General features: G+C 39.0%; 1 protein-coding gene across 1 annotated transcript in view; it reads right to left on the bottom strand.

The window, feature by feature from the left end:
* The window catches only part of arih1 (ariadne ubiquitin-conjugating enzyme E2 binding protein homolog 1 (Drosophila)), a 245,209-nt gene that overhangs the window by 115,195 nt on the left and 109,324 nt on the right, over positions 1-20,690 (bottom strand). The window contains exon 4 of the mRNA XM_028823941.2: positions 13,135-13,227. Within this exon, the coding sequence (XP_028679774.1) occupies positions 13,135-13,227 (93 nt within the window). The remainder of the gene's footprint in view (positions 1-13,134; positions 13,228-20,690) is intronic.

The raw sequence follows: 20,690 nt of genomic DNA, 5'->3' as shown, positions 1-20,690 counted from the left end.
CTAATATATGAACAGTATAAATAAAGCACAGTACCAACTCCTCCTTTGTAACACTTGCAAATAAGGTGATTATACTCTTGTAAGGGTTACCACTTGTCAGACTTGGGTAATAATGTCTGATGGACGCTTTTTCCTGCCTGTATTTTATTGTCTCCAATACATGGGGAAAATTTCTTCCACATTGCCACAATACTTAACTTCTGAGTTGCACAGCTTACAAATGGCTTTGCTTTTATTCAGCTGCATTTTGCCAACACATTGTTCGAATCTGTAGTAAATCCACACATCTGATTTCAATTAAGTAGGACATGCCAGTTTGTGCAAAGTAGTAAAAAACTTTTTCCACAGAAAGCCCTAAAAACAGCATTAGCGACATCTACTGGATCGGACACCAAAAACTAAGATAAGCGAAAAATCTACATATAGTAATACAGTAGGATAGAGATCCACCAGAACAATCTTGTGGATTTTAAGAATAAATAATAATGAATCGGAAAATCAATATTTTTACCCAGGCCTACTCATTACAGTTGTGGCCAGTTTCTCTTTTCATTAACATTACAAGACAGGAAGGTTTACTCATATTAAAATAATTAAAAAATGATATCTTCACATATGCCAGAATCCATTGCATCGTCAGACTATAAGGCAAGTACAGTGGAACCTCGGGTCACGACCGTAATTCGTTCCAAAACTCTGGTCGTAACCCGAAGTCATTTCCCCCATAGGATTGTATGTAAATACAATTAATCTGTTCCAGACCGTACAAACTGTATGTATATATTTTTTTTTTTTTAAAGATTTTTAAGCACAAATATAGTTAATTATACCATAGAATGCACAGCATAATAGTAAACTGAATGTAAAAACATTGAACAACACTGAGAAAACCTTGAACAACAGAGAAAACTAACATTGCAAGAGTTCGCGCTATAGTGCTACGAACCGCTCGCTAAAAACACTTTTTTTTTTTTTTTTGTAATGAGATTTAAGCACAGGGAATAATATTTGAAAAATCCTTAATTTAATAAACCACCAAGAAAAATAACATTGCAACAAATCACGCTACGAACCCCTCGCTAAAAACACTTTTTTTTAATGAGTTTTAAGCACAGGGAATAAATTAATATTTGAAAAATCCTTAATTTAATAAACCACCAAGAAAAGTAACATTGCAACAATGCACGCTACGAACCGATCGCTGTAAACAGAAGTGAAGTGGAGGTTAAAATCCAACAGAAAAAAGTCTTCATTAAATACAACGAGGTTAAAACAATGCTCGAATCAGTCTCTTTAAAAACAAGCCCGGTGCATTCTTTAACTGCCTTCTCGGATTTATGCAGCCAGCCATCCCTCCCTCCCTCCCCCTCTCTCTCGCTCCACAGGGAATGCACAGGGAGAGACTGAAAACGTGCGGAAATCATCTGCGCGCACAAACCAAAAGGGAAACTGGCTTGTTCATATACTGAGTGTGTGGTCGTGAACAGATGCAAAAGTTTGGCAAACCTTTTGGTCGTAACCCGTTTTGTACGTGTTCAGACACGTTCGTGAACCGAGGTTCCACTGTAAAAGGAAATGCAGACTGCAGATACCCTGAACAAAATTTAACAGGCATGAAAATGTCATGTTACATTAGTTTCCACCGAAGTAGTTATTACATATTAATTATTAAGACATAAGCAATTTTGTCACATACTGCATTGCTTACAAGTAATTAATGTGTTGCTGCCTGTTTGTTTATCAAATTAATTACAACTTCATACTGTAAGCTGCTGTAATTGTAGCAACTGTTTGGTGTAGTCATTTAATAGACAGTTGCGATTTTTATATCTAGCAAGATTTAATTTATTTCTTTCTGTGACCGATGCATTTCATAGTGAATAGTAAGACAATGTGTAAAAGATGAAACTCTGCCACAACAGATATTGTTGTATTGTGCACATAATCACATAATTATGCATGTATACTGGATCGATTACTTAGGCTTGTAATCAAGTCAGTTTTAATTATGACGCGGAAGATTTCAAAAACAGTGTTTTGAATTTCAGTTGTTCTAGTGAAGCTTCAGTCACTCTTCAGTATATGACCAATAATACTAATCACTACATAAGCAGAAAACAAATTGAACTTTTGTCATTTTTTAAGTCACTAGATGCAATCCTGGCATTGCAAATATGGCATACACAGCAGGATGGTGACATAAGTGAGGAATTACAAAGAACATTCTATTAAACATGTTTTGGATACTGTAACAGGAGTAGTTGTTGGCAATTTGATGAGCCCTCTAGCTGTTCAATCATTTAAGTTTTTGATTTAACAAATATGTGTAGAATTTCAAGAAGCTAAAATGACTTTCAAAAATTTGTTCATCAGTAATACCACCAATTTAAGTGCTGTAGAGCTGCGGTACAGAATGTGCCCCTTGCTTTATGAAAAGTGTGAGATGTATCAGAAGTACAGTAATACTTTGGTTAATGAATCACCTGACAATAAAGCTTCTTTATAATTTAGTCATATTAAAATGTGCTATGGCATATGCACAAGTTTAAGTACAAGTACACTAGAGTGCTGGGGTAGTCATTTCACAACTGCCTTACACTGAATAATCATCTGTCATTGAGGTAAGTGCTTAGCTATTTCATGTGTACTGTGGTCATATTAATATTTTTATAAAGCAGCTGAAATAATTTGCCCAGCATGCCACAAAAACATAATGTAATTTATTCAGAAACTAAAATGCAGATTATAAATATGCTAGAATCTTTGGGGCTAGCACCCTATCATGAAAGGAGCTGGTGCAAATCGTGGATGCAGGGGTAAAAATACAGAGTACTTTGGTGGCACTTCTCTATTAGCCGCGGTGCACTGCCACTAGTGAGTCACCTTACAGATCCTGATTTGGATCAGCTTGCAGAGTTTGGCAAAGCGAAACAGAAGGCATTGCCTCAGTTTCTAAATGAGGTACGAGGCAGAACTAGTGGTGTGACAAAGTGCCTAAAGTTGCATAAAAGACGTTGTGGATGACTGCTGAAATAGCTTTGGAAGGTAACTAATGAAAGAGACAGCAGTTGGCATGAACCTCCTCTCATTTCTTTGATATTTTAAAAAGATTCCTTCCATTCAACCTTTTTGAATGGCCTAATGCCGATTGTGTTGAAACTGTTAGCCATTGCTTTCTTTTTTTTTTTATTTATTAATTTTATTGTAATCATTCCATACAAAGAGATCAATTTATAACAAAAAAAAAAAAGAAAAATTGAAGACAAATCAAACCCCACCCCTGAGAAGGAGAGCTTAGCCAAAGGAGAATTGCTTAGGGCTTTTTAATAAGGCAACAATAAACAAAAGAAAGGTAGAAATATATATAGGTATATAAAAAATGGAGAAGGAAAATAAATGCGGTAATAGTTATTTCTCTTATTCTAAAATAATATTGATTAGATCCTGCCAGGTTTTGAAAAAGTTCTATACATTTGCATCCATTCCCAATGTGAACACTCATAAAATTATAATGGCTGGGGACTTTAATTGTGTTTTAAATCCACTCTTAGATAGGACTCCTGTGACAGGGGGGACGACGTCTAACACTGCAAAGACAATTACACAGTTTTTAACTGACCACAACTTATCAGATCCCTGGAGGTTTCTTAACCCAAACTCAAGATCATATTCATTCTACTCACCAGTGCATCATAGCTACTCAAGAATTGATTATTTTTTTTATAATAATTTCCTGCCTACGATTAAATCGTGCAAATACGACACAATTGTTATCTCCGACCATGCCCCTCTAGTCTTGGAGCTAAATCATTAAGCCCCTCACACTCACCTCCCAGATGGCATCTTAACCCTCTTCTATTGGCAGAAAGAACTGCATATAATTTATATCCAAACAAATCAGCTTCTTCCTAGAGACAAACACGCCCACAGAGGTTTCTGCAGGAGCACTCTGGGAAACTCTACAGATTATTTCATATCTTTCCCACAGAAATAAATTAGAAACCAAGAAAGTGTCAGAGCTAAGAAGTGAAATTACTAGAATAGATGAAGAACAAGCCAGGAGTCCAAGTGAAGCTCTTCACAGGAAAAGGCAGGCCCTGCATACAGAACTGAACATCTTAACAACTAAAGAAACTGAACAACTTATTTATAAGTCATGACATCATTACTATGAACACGGAGAAAAAGCTAATAAGCTTTTAGCTCAACAAATTCAGAAACAAAAAGTTCGCAATGCAATACCAGTAATCACCAACATGAATGGAGAAGAATTCATTGACCATAAAAATATAATGCACGCATTTAGAGATTATTATTATCCATATTACTAAACGAGAATGGTAAACCGGATGGACGCAGGGACATCCGGCCATGGGCCGTGGACGCAAAAGACGTACTGCGCAGGCACCCACACAACCACCCCCCCCCCCCCCCCCCCCCAAGCAACGGAAACCGGATGGAAAGCAACGTAAAATAAGAGCAACGTAAAATAAGAAATGAGGCGCCGCGCCCATAGCACACAGAAAAAAGGAGTCAGACGCCGGCGCCGCACGAAGCCCATGACACACAAAACGGAACACACACAAAGAAGAGGATTGAGACCCACGACACACAAAGCCCCCCTCCAGTAACTGAAATAAGAAATGAGGCGACGCGCCCCTAGAACACCAAAAAGAAAGGAGTCAGACGCAAGCGCCACATAGCCCATGAAACGGTACACACACAAAAAAGAGGATTCAGACCCACGACACACAAACACCCCCTCCACTAACAGAGATAAAAAAAGTGAGGCAACGCGCCCCTTGCACACAAAAAAAAAAAAAGTCAGACGCGAGTGCCACACAAACCCATTGCACACGAAACGGGACAGACTACGGACATAGCACACGAAACATACACAAAAAGGAGGATTCAGACCCACGACCACACTAACATAAATAAGAAATGAGACACAAAGCCCCATTACTGAACGAACCGTCCATATTAAACATACGTCATCTGAACACGTTCAAATTATGCAGCATAGATCGATCTCATTACACTGATGCACTATTAACCGTTCAACCACAGAAAAGGCTCCATATTAAACATACAAAAACGGGCAAGGCTCAATACAAACAATGAACGCCGTAAACTGCAACGGGCTTCTCACACAGCACAGGCAAATCAATTACAGCTCCAGAATAGCACGTCCCAAATCCTGCACATACAACGACGCGCCTCTCAAACGGCACAGACAAAAGATACACGTCAAGGACATCAACGACAGACACCTGCTAAACGATTGCGCCAGTTAGCTGACAACGCGTTCAATAATGACTCCACTATTCATGAAAATTCATTGGGATTAATGAATGTCATTTGCAATCATTGTCATTCACTTAACTTCCCTGAAGAAACAACTGGCAATACAAGTAATGAATTTACACGTTGTTGTCAAAAGGGTCAAATTACACTGCCTCCTTTACATTCATATCCTGCATATCTACAGAAGCTTCTAACTAACGAAGTACCTGAAAGTAAAAACTTTATGAACTGCATTAGATCCTACAATAGTTCATTTGCTTTTGCATTCAGAGATTTTAGACAGTGCTTAACTATTGCTCTACATGCAATGCGCTCAGCTATTGTTCAGTCCACCTTAAAATGCGCGGACAATTGGCATTGCATTGATGAATAATAATATTCCCTTTGGAGGAAAGGTACTTTTATTAGGAGGAGATTTTAGACAGTGCTTAGCTATTGCTCCACATGCCATAAGCTCAGCTATTGTTCAGTCCACCTTAAAATACGCGGACAACGTCATACATAAACAACAAGAGACCGGAATACAATACATATGCAGCCGCGAGACCTGATTGGTGATTCCACATGCCATGCGCTCAGCTATTGTTCAGTCCACCTTAAAATACGCGGACGACGTCATACATAAACAACAAGACACCGGACTACAATACATATACAGGCGCGAGACCTGATTGATGAAAATACGAAGAATCGAACAGTCCGCATATTAACAGTGAGTGCGATCCTCCTTATTACTTATCCATATTCCTAACGTTAAAGATCAAACAAGTCATGAATTCACGATCACGGGTACAGAACGAGACGGCTCGAGTAACGGGACCACAAACACGAACCCGCATCAAAAAAAACATTAAACGTCGGCACCTACAACGCGCTTCTAAAACCGCGGAACAAAAAATGTTACGCGGACAATTGGCATTGCTTTCAAAAGATACAGTTGGTACAAAACATGCGATGTCCAGATCCCGAATATAACAATTGGTTATTACAACTAGGAGATGGTACACTCACCAATACAGATTGACTTCACCCAGATATTATTACAATTCCTCAACCCTTTATCTGTGACGACTTAGTTACGAAGATATTTGGAACAGCAATCTCATTACACCAAATACCCCTTTTAACACAACGAACTATATTATGTCCAAAAAATATTAATGTTGATCACATTAATAACCAGGTCATTTCATTACTTCCTGGAGAGGCACAGCTCTTTCTAAGCTCTGACAAAGTTGACTCTGATGACGACAATGACCATCTTAATTCCCCTTAGAATATTTGAACACTATTAACCCAGCCGGATTACCATAACACAATCGTAGCCTTAAAAACGGAACAATAATCATGCTATTAAGAAACCTTAACACTACACAGGGTTTATGCAATGGTACACGTTTAGTCATCAACACCATGACACACAATGTTATTGAAGCAAAACTTCTTACAGGATCACATGCTAACAGTACTGTTCTAATTCCTAGAATTGACCTTACAAGTTCTGACCTGGAATTACCTTTTACACTTAAACGGCGACAGTTCCCCATTAAACCTGCCTTTGCCATGAACTTCAACAAATCACAAGGACAAACCATGGACAAGGTTGGCATCTACCTCTCTGAGGTAAATCCTTATATTCTACTGAGTTCAAAGAAGACAACACACAATCTAATGCATTTCTGGATACATTACAGACACCACAAATAGATGCTTTAAGTGCTGAGGAACTGGATAAACCTCTGACGCTAACAGAATTACTAGATGCGATAAAGTCACTTCAAAGCGTGAAATCAGCAGGCCCAATGGTTACCCTGTAGAATTTTATAAGAAATTCTCCACTCAGCCAGCTCCCCTCTTATTGGCAACATTTACAGAAGCTAGAGACAACCAAATACTACCTTAAACATTTCGTCAAGCATTAATTACTGTCTTTCCTAAACAAAATAAGAACTTTTTACAATTAGCCATTGCTTTCTGAATGATAGAGACACACTTCACTGCGCTGAATGATCTGTTGAGAGAAATTCCAATAGTCAACTCACAACCTATAAATCAGTTGCAAGGGCTGAACATTGTTTTAAAAACTGGGTTTCATCTTGGGAGATTTATCTGTGATGGTGGAGTAAGCAGCAGCAAGTCATCTATTTATATTAATGTGAGAAAGATTTAATAACCAATTAGATGTGTTTAGCTAGTCATCCATTAATATAAACGTAAGATGCAACAACCAATTAGATGCGTTTCTCATACTCTCTACATGTAATATATGTTGTCACTGTCTGACATAGAGTTATAGGTCACAACAGACAACCGAACAGGAAAGGTAGTAGTACAGAATCTGGGTTAGGAAGGTTATAAGGTGGTACTTACTGTATGCAACACTGGATGAATGTTCACACAATGACTAATGATTTCTTCGTCAACCTAGAGATTTTTGGACTGCCTAAAGCAACAAAAAGAGTGCTGCCAAAGTTGGCTTGTGAGTAACATCCCAGGCTAGTGCTCAGCTCTATCACCTGCTCTCAAGTAGATCTGTTTTACAAGTACATTCATATAGATAGATGCAAATGTCAACTACCCCAAAGACTGTTAAAGATGTATTATCTATGGGTTGCCAGTCACAGGTAAGGCATCATTTGCCAGTACAGTAGACCTAACGGTTCAGAGTTCACGCCATCAGTCATTCACGGATTTTTCCTTAGAACCTAACTAATAAATGTTACCAGAAACCGCAAATATCCTCCCCAATTTTTATGGCTTTTATCGTGGCAATACTGTACTGTAGAGAGAACAGGTAGCAACCGCAGAGAAAACCGCGACTTGGGATGGTGAAGGTAGCCAATAGAATTTGAAACTGCAACTCCTAGCAGTGGCTCTAATTGGTCTTCTGCTGAGGATACAAGGGCTGTTGAGGTCAAAGGATGTCAGCGTGGATATTAAAAAGGGGGCCGGTGACCAAAAGCAAAAAAAAAAAAAGTTTTTTTAATTTGTGTTTCAAGTTCCTGTCTGTCTGCATTCTGTTGGGTTACCTGTAATTATTCATTCTGTCCTGGATTGTTTTGTGCGTCTGGATTGTCTGCCTGTGTACATGAGGACTGTAAATGGATTCTTGGCCATCCTGCAAAGAAAGGAGCGCTCCTGAACCCATCCACCCGTGACTTCACCATTTCAGGAACTACTGGTAGGACTATCTGTACACTCCCATTCAACGTGCAGATCTCTGGACTATCTATTTTCATCATTACATTTCATCTGTTGCCATTTTTCATGATTTACTGTGTGTGTTTTGTTTGTGCTTTGTTGTATTTAATGTGTAATCGCCGTAAGGGGAACAGGGGTGGAATCGTTGTTTTATTTCATTGGTTTTCATTACATTCTTAATTTGCTGTTTGATTACTGGTTTACTTTGTTTTTGTCTCTGTTTGTGAGTGTGCACGTCGGGTCAAGGCTGAAATCTCCACCATAAAAATAAATAAATCACCGTCTTCTCGATTGCAGCTTCTCGCACTACGCTTACTTAAAAGCCTGAACCATACCTGTCCTTTTTGGCTGATTGCTTTGTTTCTCTCTCCTCCCCCAGACATTCTCTGCTACTATGATTTTGTCTATGGTTTAATCGTTAACTAACTGCATGCTGAGCACCTTTTACTTCTGAAAGAGACATGTTTGGTTGAAGTGTTTGAATAAAGTTCCTGTCTCTACAATCTCCTGTGTTTGTGTGTAACTCTGTGACCCAAGCTGCACTAAGACTAGCCTGCAAGCATCTGCGCTTACCTCTGTGCAGCCAGCTTAAGTGCAGTTGGCTCAGTGATTTACATCCATGGTGTCAGTTGCACTTTGTACATATTGTTACAGTAGTTTTTTTAAATAGTTTTTACAGTTCATTAGCAGTGTGTGTAAACTGATCAGTATTGGAGTAATTGTGATTCTCTTTGCATGAAAAAAATGTGTTCCGTTAAAATTTCACTTTTTCTTTTTTTGAATTGTGATGTTTACTTAAAGTGCAGCAAATGGCAGTTTCGAGCTGCACCATCTAAGGCTTCTGGAAATGAAAACGCGCTTGCATGAATTACAGTACATATAGCGGTAACATCGGTATTTTACATTCTAGCACTACGGGAGACATAGCAGTACAGTATACAGGTTTATCTTTACACTCTTTATTTTTAGGTAATGTATTAAGCGGAGTTTGGAAATTAAAGTGTTTTGGGGGCATATTTAGGGTTTAAACTATGAAAATGGGCATCTTTTTAACCACATCCAAAATTCACGGTTTTCACAATTCGTGGGTGCTCTAGGAACATAACCCCCACAAATTTTAGGGGTGTACTGTATTACACTTTTGCTTGCGATTAGTTTTCATCCTTCGTCTTTCATCAGAAATCCCTATTTACTAGTTTCAACTGATCAAAATATATAATATTGCTTGGAGTTATAATAAAAGTAATGTAAAGAAAATCCATAAAGGGGCATTATTCAAATATTGTGACTGCCTGTTTGACTCAAGTGAAAAACCTGTACCATTAAAAGAAAAAAAAAAAAACAACCACTGGCACTTTTTACATTTACCTTTAATAAAAACATTAAGCTCTCAATACAGAATGTGGCTGTGTTCTTACTGTTCTGTACTGTTCTGCTGCTGGTAACCCTTTAAACTAATTGACTCGTTTTCATGTTTAAGGTAAGGGTTAGCTGTTGTTAATAATATGTTAAAAGGAATCAGATTGTCATTAACAATTCAATTGTAACAGTAAAGAGGTAATTTATGTATTGACTTGTCCCTACTCACTTTTATATATTGGAAAAACATTAGGACCAGTTAAACATAGAATCATGGAACATCAAAGTGATTACCGGCTAAAGATCAACCACCTCTGCATATACAATATATGAGACAAACTTCTCCTATTCACTTCAATTTTTCCTAGAAATTAAAACAAAGGACGTGGAACAATTTCTAAATTAAGTACATTACATTACTGGTAGTAATCGACTTAGGACCAGGTTCAGTTCAAGTTAACCAGATTCAAAGCCAGAGCACAGCCGTATAGCATGTGCAGTGAACACCGATTACAATGAGATAACTTAAAGTTATATGCGATCACATTTGCTTTCCTTCCTCCCTCATACTGCTTGATCACCTTCATTTTTGCATCAAGATCAACTGCCTTTTTTCCTGCAGTCGTAAGACAAATGGAACTGAACATGGCTGAAGCTGCACCAGGTAAACTGAGACTGAGATGCATGAGTCATGGCATGAGGAGCCAGCATGGTGAAAATTGTCGTTGCTCATTAGATACCATAGCGGTCGTAAGATGCATAGGTCGTAAGTCGATGACTACCTGTATGACTGCCTGATTAATTGTTGGTCTATATTTTTATGAATAATTGTTGCACTGTTCAGCATTTTGCTTTAATTTTCGTATTAACTGTATTCCTGATTACATAAATTTCCGTTAGTCTCTTGCACTATTTAATTGAAATCAAAGCTGATTTCAGCTCATCGGTATTGAACATGTTTATATGAAGAGATACACCTGAAGCTAAGCATGTTCAGGCCCAGCCAGCATTTGAATGGGAGACTATCTAGGAAAAGCCTGTGGTTCATAAGTGGATCTCAGTGCCCAAGTGCGGTGATGAGGAAACTGTGCTGTAAATAAGGGTCCATTCTTTGGATGAGACATACAATAGAGTTCCTGACTTTCTGTGGTCATTAACTCTTTTAGGGCGGATGTCGACTTTTGTTGACAGGAGGGGTTGAAGGCAAATGTCGACAAAAGTCGACATCCAGGGATAGAGGGCGACAATCAGCTGTTAATGGCGACAAATCTCACTGTCACGTCACAGGCATTCCCTCTGTGCTTGGAGGAATGCTAGACTTGTTGACTCGGCAAATAAATATTGCGTGTGCGTGAGTTGCGAAATGTAAACAAAGGCAAGATGGCACCGACATGTGAAAAGGCAGCGAAGCAAGTGCAGAAAAGAAAACACTTGGCAGACGTTGTTTTGCGCATTATCGCGGAGTCGGACTCTTGATTTTTCAGAATCGGACTTTATTGGCAGTGATCAGGAGATCGAGCAAGAGAGTTAGAAGCAGGCATCAGCTGATCAGACACCAGCCGATGCCGCGCCAGCGGATCTGCTGCCAGTTGAGTGCCTTCGTGCAGCCGATGCATCTACGGCAAGGTTCGCATGGGATAAATACACATACATTGATCCGTTGAGAGCCGATCTGGCTACCGGAGTTTACAAGACGGCATGGCTTGCTTTTGGACACGACAGATCACCAGCTGCTGTACTTCAGGCTGCTCTCTCCTGATGCTGCTTTTCAGCTACTGTCAGACGAGACAAACAGGTAGGCAGAGATTTTTTTTGAATCGCGGGCTGCGTTTGCATCGCATTCTCGTTTTTCAAAGTGGAAACCCACAACGAAAGACCAGATGAAGCGCGCTGTGGCATTACAAATAGAGATGGGACAGAACTGGTGATATAACTTCAGGGAGCATTGGTCCAAACGTGTTTTGTCCCCTGGTGGCTTAGGTACGTGCTGCTGCAAAGTTTTATTCACTTCTGTAATAAACAGAAGCAAATCCCATGGGGTGAGCCAGGCTATAATGCTATACATAAAGTTCATAAAGTTTCAGAAGATGAAAAGAGGTGACAATACGGTTTTCATGCAGGCAGAAAACTTGGTGGCAGTGGCATGGCACGATGGCAAATGGGTGACTTGTCTCTCTACAGTACACACTAACAATATATGTTAGAAAATGCAGCAACAGACAATTGAAAAATAGGCATCAAAACAATACATATTGTAAGGAGTGCAATGTGGCAATGACTGAAATTGGCTGCTTTGAGCGAGATCAGACTTTGCTGTGTAAAATGTATGTGATATGTATGTGAAATCATAGAGTATGCAGGCTCATACAACATGCAAGACAGTAACATTTGTCAAAAGGAAATATTTTTTGTTGATTTGATATGTTAAACAATTGCTTTGTGTTCTTTTTTAAAAATGTTAGTTTTTGGAAAAATATTCAGCCCTGGGAGAAAAGAAACAAAAAAAAAATTAGCCCTAAAAGAGTTAAAGATCCCTGTGCATCTTTCAAAAAAAAAAAAAAAAAGAGTAGGCTTATACTGGTGTCCTGGCTGAATTGCCCTCCATGGCCTAGTCATTCTGGCCCCCAATCTTTCCCTGTCTCTAGTTGGCTCTCTTTTAGCATTTCACTACCTAACAGGTAATGTGTGGTGATTGTACTGGCGCAATAATGGTTGCCGTCGCATCATCCAGGTGTGTGCTACACATTGGCAGTAGTTGTGTGGTTCTACTCTGTCTAAGTGCTTTCAGTAGCAAGAAAAGTGCTATATAAATGTAATTAATTATTTGTATATAAAGCAAACCCAAACTGCTGTTTAATGTTATGGAATTCTATATTCTAATATGTATGGTTAGTAATCTGGTAATGAATGGGGGTGAGGTGTCCAGAACACAATACCAGTATGCCTTAAGTCAGCCATGTTGAAGCATTAAAGTGAAAAGTTACAAAAAAAAGTTTAGTAAGACTTTAGATATATGAACTGACCTCAGTTTGAATTTAAAATATGATTAAGCAAGGAAATTATTTTGAAAGGAATCAAATTGTACCTAAAATAAACCTGATCCTACTATATATACTTACTTCTACATATTAGTATATGTTAACAAACTAAGGTTTTCAAATTGTATTCATATTTATATTTTAAATAGAAAGACAGTCCTACAGAGAGATATGTAGACTTCTATGTACAAGCAAGGAAATAAAGTAGAAATGAAAATGTAATACTTACCTGGCCCATTCCTTCCTCAATTATTTTGGTAGTTAAATATTCACTCCAACACTGCATGCAGAACTTGTGTCCACACTCTAAGCCCGTGAAATACTGCAACAAAATGTAAAGCACAGTTATTCTACTAGATAAATGGTGAGTTACGTTTTTGCTCTGATATCTTGGAAGCAGACATTTTTTTCTTGGAGTCATAACATTACAATGCAGTTAACAGATTTTTAGTAAAACAGACATGTTTACCTAAGGTCTGCCATATCCAGTCAAATGCTCAAAACTTCCCAAACACATTAAATTTTGCTAGTGTACTACTAAATAAACCATTTTTTAAAAAATCCTCTTGTAAAGCACATTCAAATGGGATTTAGCTTGTCAGTTGAAGCTCTCTCTCTCCTGTGATTTGTTGGTCATTAAGACTAAACCTGTACTTATGGGTTTTTCAATAGCAGTCTGTGAAACTACACCACTAAATTAACACTAGAATTGCCAAAGCCTACAAAAAAAACTCATAATCCCAGCCCACATTAAATCCGTTCGCAAATCTCCGTTGGTGACTTTTGTGTTGTAAATGTGTAGATAAGCACAAGCAGCCTGCTCTCCCATGCCCCCACCGCTGCAGAAAGGGCAAAAAGCTCTCCCAGCTCAAGCCTGGATTATCATGGGAGTGACGTACCTGGAACTGTATAGGGTAAATATATTGTTATTTGGAACACATGCATTTCATGTGTGTTCCGTGTCTACAAAGATCTATGTAAGTGTAGGATGACAGGAAATGCAAGAAATGTTGAACACACCCCTAAAAGACAAACTTTTTCATGTTTTAGTACTAACGACAAAATTTTGACATGAAGTGTATAATGTGTGAAGACTGATGTCCAAATATCAAATAAGCACTTTCACAAATGGTACAAATGTAACAGAACAAGTGCTCTTTTATTCAGGACTATAATTGAAGGAAAACAAATCAGGTTAGCGTACTTAATTGTCACGACTGCTTTGGTAGTACAGCGGTAAGAACTGCTGACTTATAATCAAGAGGTCACGGGTTCAAGCTTTGCCATGTTGCAAAATAAACGTTTTGAGTAGTAAGCTGCTCTTATTGTTATTATAATAGAGACTCAAATTAAATGTATGTTTTTATTGTAACAGCCGGAGAAAATGTATGGTACTTGTAAAGCTTAGCGTTTTTTTTTTTATTATTATTCAGTTTTATTCTCTCAGTCACATTCACCCTCCTCCTGATCAGACACTGCTGTTTTCAAATAAAGATGTGCTGTGACAGAGGTGAACTCACATGAGGATGAGGGTTCTAAATGGAGAAAGAACAGAAGCCCTCCCCACAAGAAACGTCCACTCACACACAAGAATAACGCAGCTGAACCAGGCGTAAAGGCGAAAGATGGCACCATCTGGATGCAGCAGCAGGTCGGGGGTCAGCCTACCAGTCAGTCTGCCCCACACCTGTCCTTCAACGAAACAGGATGGCTTACAGAGCTCGCCAAGGTATACTGCAAAGTGCAGTTTGGGATTGTTATTTATCTTGATTTATTTACGTATCTTCCTACAGCGTAAGGTCACAAGAAAAATTCAGAGTTTCCTGTGTTTGATCGACACAGGCATGATCACAAAGTACATGTGTACTGAAGTGACTTTAGCTGCAGGTGGAAGCTCCTGTAGCACCCTACGCAGCTGTGTTTGATCTTATTCAAGAAAAGATCCCAGTCGCCCCATTGGAAAAAGACTTTGCAAGACTAAGGTCATGAAGCTTAACTGTTTCTGGACAAAGGCAGAATCATAACAACAATTGTGTGGAGCAACATAATGTATTGAAAAACTGAGATGATGTTTCCTTTCAAAGTTCATTTGTTAATAAAGACTTAAGTGTGCATGTGCAGTGCAAATTGGGCTGGAAATTCAAATTGTATACCGACAGTTACTCTTAAGACATTTAACACATTTGCATATTATTTGCTTAGAAATGTGTGCTAACTCCAGTAACACAATTCCAGTGAAATTAGTAAGTGTAATGTGATTACAATAATTAAAAGTGTAATGCATTACACTACTTTGGTACTGGGAAATGTCAGTTTACAGTAATGTGCTGCTTTGTACTGTATTACCTGTAGCTATTTTTGGTCTGGCAATATACACTGCTTGAAAAAATTAAGGGAACACCTAATCATCACAGTCTAACACCAAGTCAATTAACTTTCAAGGATATCAATCTGTCCAGTTAGGAAACATAAGTGATTGTGAATCCACTTCTTTTGCTTTGTTGCAAATGAAAGTGACAACAGGTCCACTGGAGAGGCAACAGCAAGACAACACCCAAAAAAGGATTGGTTTTGCAGGTGGTGATCACAGACAGTTGCTCTCTCCTTATCCTTCAGGAGCAATTCTCCTCTAAATTTGTGTTTTGCTAGTGCCCTTTTGATCACCGGTAGCATAAGACAGTATCTGCAGCCGATTGCATTAGTAGTCCAGCTACTCCAGGGTGGCACATCCATTCATGCTGTTGAAAGAAGGTTTGCTGTGTCTCCCAGCACAGCTTCAAAGGCATGGAGGAGATACTAGGAGGCAGGCCATTACACAAAGAGAGCTGGACAAGGGCTGTAAGAAGGGCATCAACACAGCAGCAGGATTGGTATATTCTCCTCTGTGTGAGAAGGAACAGGTAAAGCACTGTGAGAGCCCTACAAAATGACCCCAGTTGCCTACTGGTATGAATGTTTCTGACCAAACTGTCAGAAACAGACCCCATGAGGGTAGCATGAGGGCCCGATGTCCCCTAGTGGAACCCATCACCATGCGGCTCAACTGGCATTCACCAGTGGATACACAACTGGCAGCTCTGCCAATGCAGCCCAGTTCTTTTCACAGATGACAGCAGGTTCACACTGAGTGACTGTGAAAGAGTCTTGAGAAGGCATGGTTATGCAGCTTACAATATCATCTAGCATGACTGGTTTGGCGGTGGGTCAGTGATAGTCCAAGGAAGCAAAATTTGGAGAGTCGCACAGACCTTTATGTGCTAAGCAATGGTACCATGCTGGCTATCAGGTACTGGGAGAATATCCTCAGAGCCATTGAAGACCTTATGCTGGTGCAGTGGGCTCCAGGTTCCTACTGGTGCAGGACAAACTCGGCCTCATGTGGCCAGAGTGTGTAGGGAGAGCCCAGGACACCATCAGCCATCGCATCAGTAGCATGTCAAGATGTTGTCGGGAGTGCATATAGGCACATGGGGGCCATACACATTACTGAACAACATTATGAGTTGCTGTGATGAAATTCATGCAAGTTGAATCAGCCTGTGATTTCAATTTTGACCTTGATTTTTGGCGTGATATTGAATCCAGCTCTCAATGGCTAGGTGACTTTGGTTGACATTGACCATTGTTCCATCATTTTGTTCTCAACAAACTACACAATATTACTCAGTAAAGATATTCCACTTTAATATTTCATTAATCAAGATCTTGTGTGATTTAAGTGTTCCCTTAGTTTTATTGAGCAGTGTATTTGCACACTTGGTACAAGCTGGTTAGCATCTTGGTGTAGCCAAAGGTCTTAAGTATGCCACTGATCTGTGAGGGTTATTCCATACACATTATTTAATTTAAAATGGGTATTTGATGAAGCCACATAAACCAACTAACAGGGTGAATCTGACAGGAGTCAAGTGGAAGATGGCTCAGGCAAGCTATTTAAAATTGCAGATGAGCCCTGTTTGGTGATGATCACTATATGGCCAGGGGCCACTGTCTGAAGAAGCCTCGAGTGATTAGAACAGGTTGTGAGCTGTGAAGCCAATCGTACCCCCAAAAGACAGAGACGCCCCTGGGAAAACCCCTAAGAAACAGACAGACTACCTTCACATTTCTCCTTTCCCTTCTGGCTGGCTCTGTCACGTAATGTGCCTCTCGCGCGGTGCTCCGCCTTCTCAAATAGCCTGCACGGGCTTCTTTCAGTTTGTTAAATTGATCTCCTTATCTCTCTCTCAGACTTTCTCTGCTCCTAGCGGAACTGTCATCTCTGACTTGTCATGGAGCACGTTTAAACTTTCGAAAAAAGACAAAATGTTTGTTTGCAGTGCTTTGAATAAAGTTCCTTTTTTTCTACAACCTCCTGTGTCTCTGTGCAAATCTGTGACCCAAGCGTGACAAGGTGCAAAAAAGTGCTATGTAGGTCTTTGAAGAGCACATCTGAGATGGCAGTAGCTCATATTTAGAAAGTTTCACAAAATTCTTAATTAATATGCTAATCTTGTATTTACAATGGAGGGGAACCATCAAGAAGACAAATTCCACCTTACACTCCACCAAACTGGGTGTACATTCATCAGCATTCCCCACTGAAGAACTGAGCCATTTGCTTCATTTAAACTCCAGAGGAGGTTTAATGGATGTTAAAAAGCTGCTACACTCTTTCAACTAATTAAAAACATTGATACTAGTGTTTTCAAAAACATGGAAAGTAGCTTGGATGTTATAGAGCCCTTTAGTTTACTCATATTCCTCTGTTACTAAAGGCTGCTTCCACAAAAGAAACAAGTTAAAAAAAATGTGTGCAAGGTGCAACATTCAGGCATGTTTGTAGACTTAATGGTATTGAAATTTGAAGGATTTTAAAAATAATTTTCTAGTGAATTCAAAGAGTTAGTTACCACATTTTGCTTATGCAAAAGTAAGTGTTATTAAAAAATAAAAGTGATAATAGAATGAAATTTCATGTGTTAGTAGGATACATTAAGTACGTGTTTGTAATTGCAATTAACAATATCATATAGTTCAAAATAAATGATAGGCTTGTACAGGCTGAAATAGCTCTCATAGAGAGAAGATTTCACCTGAGGTGATTAAAAAATTGAATTGTTTGATGTCCTATTGTTATATGATAGTTGTGGAGTGTGTGTGGCAAATTTTAGTTCAAATTTTTTTCAAAGAGAGACCAGAAGCAGATTTTAAATCTCTGCTAAAGTCTCAGAACAAAAAATTGTAATTGTTAGCTGCCAAGACCTTGATAGCAGATAGTTGGTGGGTTGCACTTTGCTAATGAACCAAAGTGTCAGAAAAATATTGAATATACCCTGACTAAGGCCCTTCTCCCCCGATCGCTCAGTTTAGATGGCCGGCCAGCTCTAGAAAGAGTCCTGGTGGTTTCGAACTTCTTCCACTTCTGGATGATGGAGGCCACTGTGCTCATTGGGACCTTCAAAGCAGCAGAAATTTTTCTGTAACCTTCCCCAGATTTGTGCCTCGAGACAATCCTGTCTCGGAGGTCTACAGACAATTCCTTTGACTTCATGCTTGGTTTGTGCTCTGACATGAACCGTCAACTGTGGGACCTTATATAGACAGGTGTGTGCCTTTCCAAATCATGTCCAATCAACTGAATTTACCACAGGTGGACTCCAATTAAGCTGCAGAAACATCTCAAGGATGATCAGGGGAAACAGGATGCACCTGAGCTCAATTTTGAGCTTCATTGCAAAGGCTGTGAATAATTATGTACATGTGATTTCTCAGTTTTTTTATTTGTAATAAATTTGCAAAAACCTCAAGTAAACTTTTTTCACGTTGTCATTATGGCGTGTTGTGTGTAGAATTCTGAGGAAAAAAATGAATTTAATTCATTTTGGAATAAGGCTGTAACATAACAAAATGTGGAAAAAGTGATTCGATGTGAATACTTTCCGGATGCACTGTATATATACATATATATACATATGCACACATATATATGTGCATAGGTGCTGGTCATAAAATTAGAATATCATGACAAAGTTGATTTATTTCAGTAATTCCATTGAAAAAGTGAAACTTGTATATTAGATTCATTCATTACAAACAGACTGATGTTTAATCAAATGTTTATTTCTTTTAATTTTGATGATTATAACTGACAACTAATGAAAGACCCAAATTCAGTATCTTGGAAAATTAGAATATTGTGAAAAGGTTCAATATTGAAGACACCTGGTGCCACACTCTAATCAGCGAATTAACTCAAAACACCGCAAAAGCCTTTAAATGGTCTCTCAGTCTAGTTCTGTAGGCTACACAATCATGGGGAAGACTGCTGACTTGACAGTTGTCCAAAAGACGACCATTGACACCTTGCACAAGGAGGGCAAGACACAAAAAGTCATTGCTAAAGAAGCTAGCTGTTCACAGAGCTCTGTGTCCAAGCACATTAATAGAGAGGCGAAGGGAAGGACAAGATGTGGTAGAAAAAAGTGTACAAGCAATAGGGATAACCACACCCTGGAGAGGATTGTGAAACAAACCCCATTCAAAAATGTGGGGGAGATTCACAAAGAGTGGACTGCAGCTGGAGTCAGTTCTTCAAGAACTACCACACACAGACGTATGCAAGACATGGGTTTCAGCTGTCGCATTCCTTGTGTCAAGCCACTCTTGAACAAGAGACAGCGTCAGAAGCGTCTCGCCTTTGGACTGCTGCTGAGTGGTCCAAAGTTATGTTCTCTGATGAAAGGTCCCAGAGTCTGGAGGAAGAGAGGAGAGGCACAGAATCCACGTTGCGTGAGGTCCAGTGTAAAGTTTCCACAGTCAGTGATGGTTTGGGGTGCCATGTCATCTGCTGGTGTTGGTCCATTGTGTTTTCTGAGGTCCAAGGTCAACGCAGCCGTCTACCAGGAAGTTTTAGAGCACTTCATGCTTCCTGCTGCTGACGAACTTTATGGAGATGCAGATTTCATTTTCCAACAGCACCTGGCACCTGCACACAGTGCCAAAGCTACCAGTACCTGGTTTAAGGACCATGGTATCCCTGTTCTTGATTGGCTAGCAAATTCGCCTGACCTTAACCCCATAGAAAATCTATGGGGTATTGTGAAGAGGAAGATGCAATACGCCAGACCCAAAAATTCAGAAGAGCTGAAGGCCACTATCAGAGCAACATGGGCTCTCATAACACCTGAGCAGTGCCACAGACTGATCGACTCCATGCCACGCCGCATTGCTGCAGTAATCCAGGCCAAAAGAGCCCCAACTAAATATTGAGTGCTGTACATGCTCATACATTTCATGTTCATACCTTTCAGTTGGCCAACATTTCTAAAAATCCTTTTTTTGCATTGGTCTTAATTGATATTCTAATTTTCCGATATACTGAATTTGGGACTTTCATTAGTTGTCAGTTATAATCATCAACATTACAAGAAATAAACATTTGAAATACATCAGTCTGTGTGTAATGAATGAATCTAATATACAAGTTTCACTTTTTGAATGGAATTATTGAAATAAATCAACTTTGTCATGATATTCTAATTTTATGACCAGCACCTGTAAAATATAATAATAATAATAATTCATTACATTTATATACACACACATAGATATATATAATACATACATATATAATATATATACATATATGTATAATATATACAGTACTGTGCAAAAGTTTTAGGCAGGTGTGAAAAAATGCTGTAAACAAAGAATGCTTTCAGAAATATAAATAATGTTTATTGTTGTCAATTTACAAAATGCAAAATGAGCGAACAAAAGAAAAATCTAAATCAAATCAATATT

This window comes from Erpetoichthys calabaricus, chromosome 17 (genome assembly GCF_900747795.2).
Source record: "Erpetoichthys calabaricus chromosome 17, fErpCal1.3, whole genome shotgun sequence".
Taxonomy (NCBI): Eukaryota; Metazoa; Chordata; class Cladistia; order Polypteriformes; family Polypteridae; genus Erpetoichthys; species Erpetoichthys calabaricus.
Note: the sequence above shows the minus strand (reverse complement) of the source record. Positions and strands in the feature narration are given on the sequence as shown.